We start from the raw sequence: 12,109 nt of genomic DNA, 5'->3' as shown, positions 1-12,109 counted from the left end.
ATGTTCAACATCACTTGTAATCAGGGAAATGCAAATCAAAACTACCTTGAGATACCATCTTACACCAGTGAGAATGGCACATATTAAAAAAGCTAGCAACAACAAATGCTGGCGAGGGTGTGGAGAAAAAGGAACTCTTCTGCACTGTTGGTGGGAGTGCAAACTGGTCCAACCACTATGGAGAGCTGTGTGGAGATTTCTTGACCTACTAAACATAGAGCTTCCATATGATCCAGCAATTGCACTCCTAGGTATTTACCCAAAGGACACAGAAACATCAATTCCAAAGAACACCTGCACCCCTATGTTTATAGCAGCTCTATTTACAATAGCTAATATTTGGAAATAACCCAAATGCCCAAAAATAGATGACTGGATCAAGAAGATGTGGTACATATACACCATGGAATATTACTCAGCATTCAAAAAAGATAAACACATGCAATTTGCAGCAACATGGATGGCGCTGGATGGGATCATGCTCAGCAAAATAAGCCAGAAGAAAAAGAAAAATACCGATGGTCTCACTCATAGCAGGAATCTAGAAAACTTAAATAAGGGACCAGGAAAATGAATAACTGTAAGAAAGTGAAAATCAAAATCAACAAAAAAACTATGAACCAGAGACACTTTTTTGGGGGTGGGAGGCAGGAGGGGAGGGACTGGGGTCAGAATGGGGGGGTTGCAATTATATGGGGAATATAAAAATAAAATTTATTATTAATTAAAAAAATAAATGGTACTGGTCAAATTGACTAACTACATGCAAATGGTGACTTCCACCATATCCAACAACTAATTAAAAATGTTAAAGACAAGAGTGTGAAAACTGAATCCATAAATTTCCTACAAGTGAAAAATGAGATTAGATCCTTGACATCTGTCAAGATTTTGGCAATGATTTTTTTTGGATGTGATATCCAAAGCAAAAACGACAAAGGAAAAAATAAACAAGTGAGACTATATCAAAATAAAGAGCTTTTGCAGAGCAAAGGAATCCATCTGCAAAAAGATAGGCAGCTTACAGAGTTGTCAAAAATATTTGCAAATCATATATCTGATGAGTTAATGCTCTGTCTCATATATACATAAATAAATTTAAAAAATAAATCATATATCGATGAGTTAATTACAGGTACATATAATGATACTCAATGCCACAGCTTATCAGGGAAGTGAAAAAAAATAAAACAACACAGCGAGATATCAACTCACACCAGTTCAGATGGCTATTATAAAATGACAAGAGATAAGTATTGGTGAGTATATGGAAAGTAGTGAACCTTTGTGTTTCCCTGGTGGGAATGAAAACTGATGCATAACTATGGAAAAAGTATGGTGATTTCGCCAAAAATTAAGTGAAGAACTACGATATGAACAGTAATATTTATATTTATTGGATATTTATATGAAGGAAATAAGATCACTATCTGGAAGACCTACCTGAACCTTCATGATCATTGGACCATTATGTGCAATTGACAGAAAATAGAAACAACTTAAAAGTCTCCATTAGCAGATGAAGGGATTAAGAAAATGGGATCATCTGTTAAGGCACTGCAAATCTACATGGTCCCAGGTGTTGCTGCTGAGTCCAAAACAGCTGAGAGTGTTGTGGCTGCCTTGAACTCTCAGTGTCCCACAGAAAGGTTACAGACACCCCACCTTTTGCTTTATAGATATTTTGTTGCTGTCACGATTCCCCCCAAGTTGTTCTATGTGTACCAATCTGCTGGATGCGCTCAGAAATCTTAATTCAAAGGAACTCAGCCTTCAGAGATGTATTTGGGACCCACGACACAAAGTCCTATTACCTCTTCTTCACACAGAAAGTTTGATGGCTTCCACCTCTTATGTTGAGCACTTAAACTGTGTGTATATAGAGAGTGTATATGTGCAATGCTCTGCAGGTGTGCATAGCTGCCTCTTTAGAGACAAATTTGAACTGGATTACCGAGGATGCTGGTAAGCACCCACCGAGCTAGGCTATGTTGCTCCCTAAAGAGGTGGGAATTACCCACAGACCAACTCCCGAATGTCATAGTGAGCTTGGGAACCAAAAACACACCCACTCTATAACTCTGGATTTTCATGGGACAGAGGAGGCTATTTAAAAAAACAAGGATCTAACATTAACTGAAGTTTAGATATGACATTTCAAAAAGAAGTCCCATCCAGTTAAAATTAACTCAATGAAAAATGAAATGGCCCAATTACATTCATTAAAAAAAAAACAAACACACTCACCTTGATTTCTAGTTTTTGGTATGTCTGGCTCTTTCTAACAACGGCATTAAGACTTTCACTTTGACTTCCTCTGTTGCTCCTTTTATTTGCTCTTAGGTCTGAGTCACCTCTATTTTCAGAGAAGATATTGACAAGGGGTGTCATCCTAAGCCACTGGCACAGTCAATGACAGCAAAAGAAGAGAATGTCTTTATCAGTGTTTCTAGCAGAAACATTGAGCGAGGACCATAACCTTGACCAGGGGAAGAGGCGAAGCCTTGAATGATCTCTGTAGTCTGAAGATGGACTTCTCTAATTGGTTAGGCCTGAGTGTCACAGCCTAGGTCACATCTTAAGGGAGGGAGAAGCACCCCTGAAACACAGGGAATGCAAGTGGCTCCAAATGGAGGATTCTGAGCAGAGAGGTATGTGAAAGATACATTGTGTCTGATGGGCAGTGAGATTCCTCTGTTCAGAAGTCTGGGCAGCTGAGTGCAGCCAGGCTTGAGGGCTTGGTGGTCAGAGGAAGGAGCGACCTCAGGGGCTCAGAGAGGCTGGGTCTGCTCTTGGGCCAATGTTCTTTACTTAGAGTCCCAATGGGGAGTGGGAGCTGTGAACCATGGGAAAGAGAGACTGTGGTCAAAAGGAAGAAACTCTCCTTAGGAAACAGCCGTGGCTGTCCCTTCTGAAAGAGTAGGGCTAGAGAGTGACCGGGGAGGAGGGTGTCAGACAAAACACAAGATGCCTAGTTGAATTTGAACTCAGATAAACAATGATAATTTTTTTCTGAAATTTCTGGGACATACTTATGCTAAAATGTTACTTGTTATTTATCTGAAATTCAAATGGAACTAGGAGACCTGTATTTTTATTTGCTTGGTCTGTGGCCTCTAAGTGGGGAGAGTGGGGTGGGGGTGCAGCTGCTGTAGCCCCTTGCTTTGTGGAGGAAGACATCAGCTGCTGTGGCCCGATTGTTTCTGAAATCCTCTCTGCCTCTCCTCACCTTTCCTGGGACTCTTAAATGGAAAATATCCTCTTGTGGAACTTATGAAATGGTTGGCTCCTGTAGCAAGTTAAAAAATGTGAATACATGTGAGTATCTTGTGAATATCTGGGGGAGGATTGCCCAGGTTCATAAATCAAATTTATGTTAGTAAATTCACAGGCATGTTGTGAAGGGACAGTGTGCTCCACATGACAACTGTGGCACTGTCCAGGGTAGGGGTGACATGGACACCAGCTCTGGAGTGAATGACAGGGGATACAAAAGTTGCATATATGTAAGGTGAATTGGCACTTACAGAGAAAGTTCACCCAATGCTCCTATTTCCTGCCGTTTGTAGGTCTTTTCCATGTCAGTATGTGAACAGATGTGTGTAAAATTGGAATTAAACTTTCCAGACCCAGAGTACAGAGGCACAAAAATGGTTATAAGTTTTTATTCTTTCCCAGTGCACATAGGCACCACCAAGTACAGGCCTTCTAGTCCCAAATACTGTGTGAGTCTAATCTCTTTTTTTGTTTTCCACTGTTTCAACCTAGAGGCCAAGATTTTTGTCCACAGCTCTGAAAATGGGTTTTCATTGCAGTTGCCATTTTAGGGTCATTTTGGAATGCTGTGAGTCTCATTCCTGGATAATGCCCAGGGCATAGACTTTCTCTTATCCATCCTTGATGGACTCTTATGTCTTTCTGCATAGAAACAACTGGAGGGTTTCTTTCATGTTGTAATTTCTTATGCAATTTATGCAATCATGCTATAATTTCTTATGGCAAATGACCTGATGGAAATTAATTCCTTTTTTTTTTAATAGAAAAAGTGGCTTAGGATTCTTAGAGGGTGGGAGACAATAAACATGACCCTCTCTTCCTTTGTGAAACTTTCTGTGACTTCAGGAGACTAGGCTGGTCTAGTTCTGCAGATTTTGATCAATACCTTCTCTAGCTTCTGAGACTTAAATGTCAGCATGATTTTGTTTTCCTCCTTCTCTTTATACATATTAACTTTAGGGGATGCTCTCTGTTGTTAGCGATGTAGCTGGATCTATATGACAATGATCTTGAAATCTGGAGTTCATATCTGTTTTCTTTGCTCCAGATTCATATCACTGGTTATTCTTTTGGGAGAGGTCTGATCATCCAACACTTGGAATAAAGTATGCTGGAAAACTTGAACACTACAGAATTTAAAAAATAACAAATTCGTTTAGGTTTTCTCTTTTGTCCTCCTGTCCAAATGAATTTGTATGGAGAATATCATCTATGCTTTACTTTTTTCCTGTTTATTTTAGAGAAGACTTCTGGAAACATTTCCAGGAATGTTTTCTACAAGGTAGTATGGATACAACTCATCTGTCCTTGGGCATTTGTTTCCATAACTTGGGCATTGTAAATGGTCTGCAATGAACACAGGAATGCACATATCTCTTTGAATAAGTTTTTGCATTCTTTGGGTAGATACCTAGGAGTGGAATTGCTGGCTCATATGGTAAATCTACTTTTAACGCTGTGAGAAACCTCTATACGGTTTCCCATAGGGGCTGGACAAATCTACCTCCCCATGAACAGTATACTAGAGTTCCTTTTTCTATACTAGAGTTCCATACGATCTCCTACACTTGTTACATTTGACCTTGTCTTTTTGATATGGTCCATTCTCACAGGAGTGAGGTGGTATCTCATTGTGCTTTTGATTTGTATTTCCCTGTTGATGAAAGATGATGAATATTTTATCATGTGCCTGTTGACCATCTGTATGTCTTCTTTGGCGAAGTGTCTATTTAGCTCCTCTGCTAGAATATTTCCCCCTCTTCACCTACTGTATTGATGTACTCCATGACTGTCATGGCACCCTCTAGAACATTTCTTGTTTTGCTCATCAGTCAACCCTATTCATATTACTTCCAGTCTCTTATGAAAAAAAGGATGACATTTGATTTGACTTCCATGCATTCCTACATCTAGCATTCATAATCATGCTTATTGAAAGATAAAGCAATTGCAGAATATATAATCAAAGGAATACTACATAGCTATTGGAAAAGAGGAAATAGTGGCTTGTGGAACAAAATGGGTGGGCTGTGTGGTCATTATGCTAAGTGAAATTAGTCAGTGAAGGACAGATACAGATGGTTTCACTTTTCTAAGGAATATAACAAAACAAAAAATTTACAATGGCAAATTGCAGCAAAAAAGAAATCTTGGACTTAGTGAAAAAATTTATTGGTTGCCACAGGGAAGAGGGAAGAAAGGATGGGAAGAAGGAAGTAGATGGCTATTGACCTGGGTGGTTTGGTGAAGGGTGGAGAACATGTATTCATATGGAGGAGAAAAATGTAAACCCCAGGTTACAATAAAAATACAAAAAATAGAAACATGCTTTTCCATGTGTACAGAGGTATTTGAGTGTTCTGCCAACAATGCCTTGATTTCTCTAAGATTTTTTTTTAAAGATTTATTTATGCATACAAGAGCAGGGTATAGGCCAGAGGTGCAGGGGGTGAGAGGATTCACCAGAAACGGAGTGGGGAACAAAACAGGCAGACAGACTGAAATACACTGCTGAGGGGAGCAGAGGGTGAGTCAGGAGAAGTCTGCCGCGCCATGTGGGTTGCCCTCTGGCTGGCTGGGGATTGAACTTGTGCTGCAGAGGCTGTGGACTGATTCATAGTGCAGTGCTTAACCCCTTGTGCCACCAGGGAGGCCCCTAAGATTTTTTCTTTATTAAACTTTGCAGGCATGTATGGCTAAGATGATGCCACCTCCAGTTAGGGGTAGACCATGAAAAGTGCCTATGAAGCAACATTTCCATCCCAGTCACAGTCACCATGTGTGGTTCATAGTTTCACATGTTACGGTGCTACAGTGAATGGTGTGGGAGTCCTCCTTGGGGTTTTAGTGAATTAAAACCTTTTTTTCCCCACTAGATGACTGGTAACTCGCTGTACACAGATGAGAAAGGATGTGACCCTAACTATTGTTGATTGCCTTATTGCCTCTAGGAGGGGGATATTTCCTTGAGATTGGGACTTATTCTAGGAAAGCAGAAAGGAGAAATAGAGAAAGGGAGCCTAGGTTGAGTCCATCTCATCTGAATTTTTGATGAAACAAAACCTGAAGATTCATTCTCCTCACATTTGCTGGCATGGGCCAGTGGCTTCATAGATAGCTCAAGTCGGTACAGACTGAACTCTAAGGCCTCTTGTCTCTTACATATTCCTGTGAGATCGATAACGTCGCCAGCATTTTAAAAGAACCAGAGACATAATGTAACTGCTCTATCAGACAACTAGTCCAGATGTTTTGTCTTCAAGTTAAAAAGCCCCACTTACATAATTATCTGCATGACATCACCTTGCTCTTCCACAAATTTCAGTGTTTCCATCTTCCTGGTAGAAAACATAAAAGCCTTTGGTAAGGCATCCATGCTTTCCACAAAGTAGTGTCAGTCTATATACATGTCTTAACATGTTTCCTATCATTGCAGAAACAGTCCCTCCTTCTAAGCTTATTTGTCTTTGCTCAAACCCTCCGTTTTGTTCTGTTTGGTATTTACTAATGTTCATGCATCGTTCATTTCTTAATGGGAGATGTCATAGTGGAATTGAGTCTCTTGAGTGAAGAGGTGTTATTCCCTACAGAAACCTCAAGTGCTGCTTCACATCAGTGAAATTGATCTTTTTTGTTCATATGGGGAAGCCTGTATAAATTGAGAGAAGTTCTTTGGAGAAGGCTTTTCCCAGGGCAAACCATTCAATGCCATAAACTACTACAGTATCAGTGCATTGAATGAGTTGTACTTGGGAGGGAATCTTAAACTAATGGAGTGCAACATCTGATTAAACAGGATGAGTAGCAGAGGCAGGCGGTAGGTAAGAACAGAAGGACCTGCTTCTGAACTGTTGGTGGGGTTGCCGCTTATAGTTCTCACTGAGAGTTGGAGATGACTATGGATGAGAACTCAGGACTCAGGTAAGAATGCCAACTACACTGATTTTCACATTCAAAGAAAAGTCAGAGCACATTGGAGCGATGAGTAGTTTGCCTGCGCTATCTATCATCCACTCATGGAGGACAGCAGCTGGGTGGAAGGTGGTCAGAAGCAAGACCAGTCATGTGGGAAGTTGAACCCCAGAGGAGGAAGTGATTGGCTCAAAGTCATAGTGAGTGATCAGGACATGCTAGTGAATCAGTCAGGTCAGAATTAGGGGAAAAGTTGGTGCAACCAGATTCAATTATTGGTTTCTGAATATTTCATGAAGGCAGTAGTTCCTGTTAAGGCTTATTACTCCCTATTTATTTTATTCCATAATTTCACAGCCTCCTAATATATACCTGTTTTAACAGGATACTCTAACTATTCTTATTTTAAAGTTTTACTTGTTCTTTAGTCCTTTGGGTTTTAATATGTAATTTTCTACTTTTGTACATTAGAAATGGCATTTAATTTTTTTTTTTCCTGCAGAGTTCACATTACTAATGTCTGGTGATGTTTTGATATTGAAAATAGAATAAGTTAATACAGACATTTGTTTTGACCTATCACATTGTGAAAGTAAATTAAAACACCTTTTTGCCCTAGGCCAATGTCCTAATGATCTGGGCTTGAGAAAACATGGCAAGTCTTGGGTTTGCTTGTCCTTCTGCTTGCTGTCTTCCCTGTGTCCCACAGTGAAATCTTCCAGTTCAAAGCAGCATCCCAGGCCAGCAGGCCTCCACACTCATGCTAAACATCACCCAAGACCTTTGATTTGAGCAAGTCATCTTTCCTTAGCCTTTCCCCTCCACTTACTTGCCCTTACACTCATGATATACTGTGGTTATGTTTTTTTCTCTCTTCTATTGCATTTAGAAATTATTTTTCCCTCATTGAGTCCCTAAGGCAATTGTTACCACTCTGGTTTCTTAAAAAAATCATCCTGAGAAGGATACAGGAGAATCTGACGGCTCCGGATGGGGGTAATACTATGAGGGTAGATTGGAGGATAAGGTCCAAAACTTGGGAAGTCAGTTAAGAGGCCATTTAGTGATGGGGGGTTGAGGGCAAGAATAGAGACAGTGGGCTGGGCAGCGTCACTTGGGCTGAATTGGGAGAGGCCAGATGGACTCCATGGGCCTGACAGTGGGTGGGATACTGGGGACAGAGAGTTGGCTTGGCGAGTGTGGAGGGGAATGGAGGAGAAGTGAAGTGCTTGGCCCAGAGGGCTCTTGGGAAGAGCAGCTAAACTGGAGGGAGAGGTCAGCTGTGTAGGGGCTGGTGGTCTCAAAGGACTTGGGCACAATGTGAACCTCCTGGTGATACCCACCACTATTCCACCTACTTCCTCTGGCGATCGTCTGCACAGAAGGCAAGCCCAGCAACCCACAGTTTTCTAAGAACATGCCAGAGCCTGAAGGATCTGGCGTTATTTTCCTGCTCCACCAACCAGTGGAACAGAGTGCAGGGGGACCAGGGGGAGGCAGGTACTCAATTAAGGTCATGGCAGAGTCAGGCCTGGACCCAACTCCCCAGATCAGTGCTATTTCCAGTGCTTAAAGGGTCTCAAACTTCCACCAAAGCGTGGATTAATTCTGGTGCTGTTCCTTTTCTTGTTTTTGATTTTTTATTCCCTCAGACTCTAAGTTCCTAATTTCGAAATTCATTCCTTTAGGTTTTCAATGAATATTAGTTTAGCATCTATTATGCTGTTTATGATCTGTAGTCAACATAAAAAAATATCTTGGCCCCTGAAGCTGCATTCAGAAGGGAGAGTTAGTTAATTAGCATAAATAATTAACCTAAATAGCACCTAAATAATTATGTGCTATTTAATTTGCTGCTGATTGTAATGGTAAAATATAAACATGGGTGACGTGAGTCAGGGAGAGCTGGGGTAAGGATAAATGTTTATTATTTTATCATTGTGGTCATGGGAGACATGTTTGTTGAGGTTATGGTTTAATTTATACATCTAGGGTACATAGGCACCCATTTTGTAGATACTAAATTAGTATATATTTAATGACTAATTAAAACATTAAATGTGATTAACAGTTAAATGCACTCTTAATGTGAGTCTGGGGGGAGGGTGTGAAGAAAGGTGATTCAGAAAGGGAGAGGTAAAAAGAGAGGGAGTGGAGGAACCAAAATGATATTTTCTATAGCCCTAAATTCATTTTATGATGACAAGGATAGGTCAGGAAAAACTCATCTCTAAAGTTTCCCATCAAGGTAAATTCTAGTATAATTAGTTGGAGAACCTCTGAGCACATCAGTAAGCTTGAAGCTATTTACTTATGCTGATCTGAGATAAGTACATGCAAAATACACCCCCTTTAAATGCTTCTGTATTTGTTTTGTGTCCTTCTGTTACATTTCATTTTAAACAAAAGAAATATAAAACCATTTTGACTTTGGTATTTTAACAAATGTTTATCAAAATTTTTGCTTTAATTTTATTAGTTATAATTTTTTCCAGATTTATTTTGCTGTTTATTTATAACATTTCATTTGAAAAATCATATACATATGCAACTGGAAACAACAGAGATACATACATCAATGTAATAGAGAATGGAGTCTAAATAATTAAATGCCTATGAATGGTGTAAGAGTAGAATTCATTTTCAAGCTAGCAGTAAATGTTGCCAGAGAATACTGCTATTGTTTTGTACTTTTGAAAAAATGTACTATGATGTAAAATACATGCATATAGAAATTAAAAAATAAAAGAAGGTGCTAGTCAGAATTCTTCACTTTTTCGTTTGTATTTGAAAGATTCACTGTTCCAGCATATTGACCATTCTCAAAACTGCCTACTTGAAGATCCATCACAATGTGCTCCCATTGCATCCTCTGTCAAGAATTTCAGATTGAAGCCCTCAGCTATAGGACTGTGACTTCCTTAATTAGGTACAACGGCCACAGACACAATACATCTCTGCTGAAATGAAAAGGCTGAATCAGAGCTCTGTGGTTGAATTCATCCTCCTGGGCTTTTCTAACTATCCTGAACTGCAAGGACAACTCTTTGGGGTTTTCCTGGTTGTTTACCTGGTGATTCTGGTGGGAAATGACGTCATTATAGTCATCATCTCCCTGGAACAGAGCCTCTATGTCCCCATGTACCTATTTCTCCTGAACTTGTCCATGGTGGAGGTGAGTTTCAGTACTGCCATTATGCCTGAGATGCTGGTGGTCCTCTCCACTGCAAGAGCCACAATTCCTTTTGCAGGCTGTTTTGCACAGATGTTTTTCATTCTTTTTTTTGGTGTGACTGAATGTTTTCTTCTGGGGGCAATGGCTTATGACAGATATGCTGCCATCTGCCATCCTCTGAACTACTCAGTGATTATGAACAAAAATGTTTTCACGAAATTAGTATTGTTCTCATGGGTCTCAGGGATTGTTACTGCTACTGTGCAGACCACGTGGGTATTTAGTTTTCCCTTTTGTGGCCCCAATGAAATTAATCATCTCTTCTGTGAGACTCCCCCAGTGCTAAAGCTTGCATGTGCAAACACCTTTTTTTTTGAAGTCTATGCTTTCATTGGCACCATTTTGATTGTTATAGTCCCTTTCCTGTTGATCCTCTTGTCTTACATTCGAATTCTCTTTGCCATCCTGAAGATGCCATCCAACACTGGGAGGCAGAAGGCCTTTTCCACCTGTGCCTCCCATCTGACTTCTGTTACCCTTTTCTATGGCACAGCTAGTATGACCTATTTACAGCCCAAATCTGGCTACTCCCCAGATACCAAGAAAGTGATGTCATTGGCTTACACGTTACTCACACCTCTGCTGAATCCACTGATCTACAGCTTGCGAAACAGTGAGATGAAAAGAGCTTTGATAAAATTATGGCAAAGAAGAGTGAATTTACACACATTCTGATAGCTGAGAAGTTATCTGTATTTGGACATTACCCATGGAAATCTGCTTAAGTTTAATATATTGTCAACTTTTTGCATTTCTTGTATGAATATATTTATTTTGTTTAGTTCAATACCATATTAGGGAACTCTTCATTTAATGTGTCTATTTTCATTAATATTTTATAGTTTTATAAATTTTCATAACATATACCAACATACCTTCTTTATCTGTTTCTCTGTTGTCATCATCCAGGTCATCACTCTCAATTATCATAATAGTAGACATAGATGAAATAAACACTTATTTTTTGTCTTCTGATGTGTTATTTTTGTACTGTATATGCCTTAATTTAGGTCTTTTGGGATGGAGTGTTTGCACCTATAAATTTAATAGTCTGCAGAATTACTTTTTAAATCATTTAACAATTTTGGGACTGATCTAAAGTCCCACTTTTTCCCTAGTGGGGTAGACCTCAAGATTGAGTAATAGATGAGGTATTTATTGAACAATAGATGAGGTAGAATGAAAATATATTCAATGAATGTGTACACAAATACAGTTATTTTTGGGAGATGAAACTGATTCTATCTCATGGGCTCACACAGATTATTTTTCAAAACAGTACTTCTCTTGGTGTTTTTTTCCCCGTATATTCATGTATGCTCCTTAATAGAGAATCACATGAGATTTTTCTTCACATCTCAGTCGATAATACAATTACATTTTTCACTTATAGAACTGTGTTTTAGAACTTGTTATATTTCCTTTTATACATCCAAAATATCTGTAAACATTTTGTATATAAACAAAAATGTTTTATTATTATTTGTTGTAGAAAATTAGTGAATAATGGTTTTTACATATTTTTTTATGGTCCTGAGTCACATTATAACCCATTAGAATTTATTTATTTATTTAGATCTCAATGAAGACATTAGACACATTTTTTAAAAAGATTTATTTTTTAAATTTATTTATTTATTTATACAAGAACTGGGGTGTAGGCCAGAGGTGTGGGGAGGGGAGTGA

At 39.1% G+C, this 12,109-nt stretch overlaps 1 protein-coding gene across 1 annotated transcript; it reads left to right on the top strand.

The window, feature by feature from the left end:
* Positions 1-10,153: 10,153 nt before the first annotated feature.
* Positions 10,154-11,098, top strand: LOC119254573 (olfactory receptor 10A3-like). Its single transcript, XM_037521682.1, has one exon. It carries the CDS (start codon positions 10,154-10,156, stop codon positions 11,096-11,098), a length of 945 nt encoding a protein of 314 aa, XP_037377579.1.
* The last annotated feature ends 1,011 nt before the right edge of the window (positions 11,099-12,109 follow it).

The sequence above is a fragment of the Talpa occidentalis genome, unplaced genomic scaffold (genome assembly GCF_014898055.3).
Source record: "Talpa occidentalis isolate TD23 unplaced genomic scaffold, MPIMG_talOcc4v2.1 talOcc4.3, whole genome shotgun sequence".
Classification (NCBI taxonomy): Eukaryota; Metazoa; Chordata; class Mammalia; order Eulipotyphla; family Talpidae; genus Talpa; species Talpa occidentalis.
Note: the sequence above shows the minus strand (reverse complement) of the source record. Positions and strands in the feature narration are given on the sequence as shown.

Coding starts and splice junctions, on each gene's coding strand:
- LOC119254573 (XM_037521682.1), top strand. CDS start 10,154: ATGAAAAGGCTGAATCAGAGCTCTGTGGTTGAATTCATCCTCCTGGGC.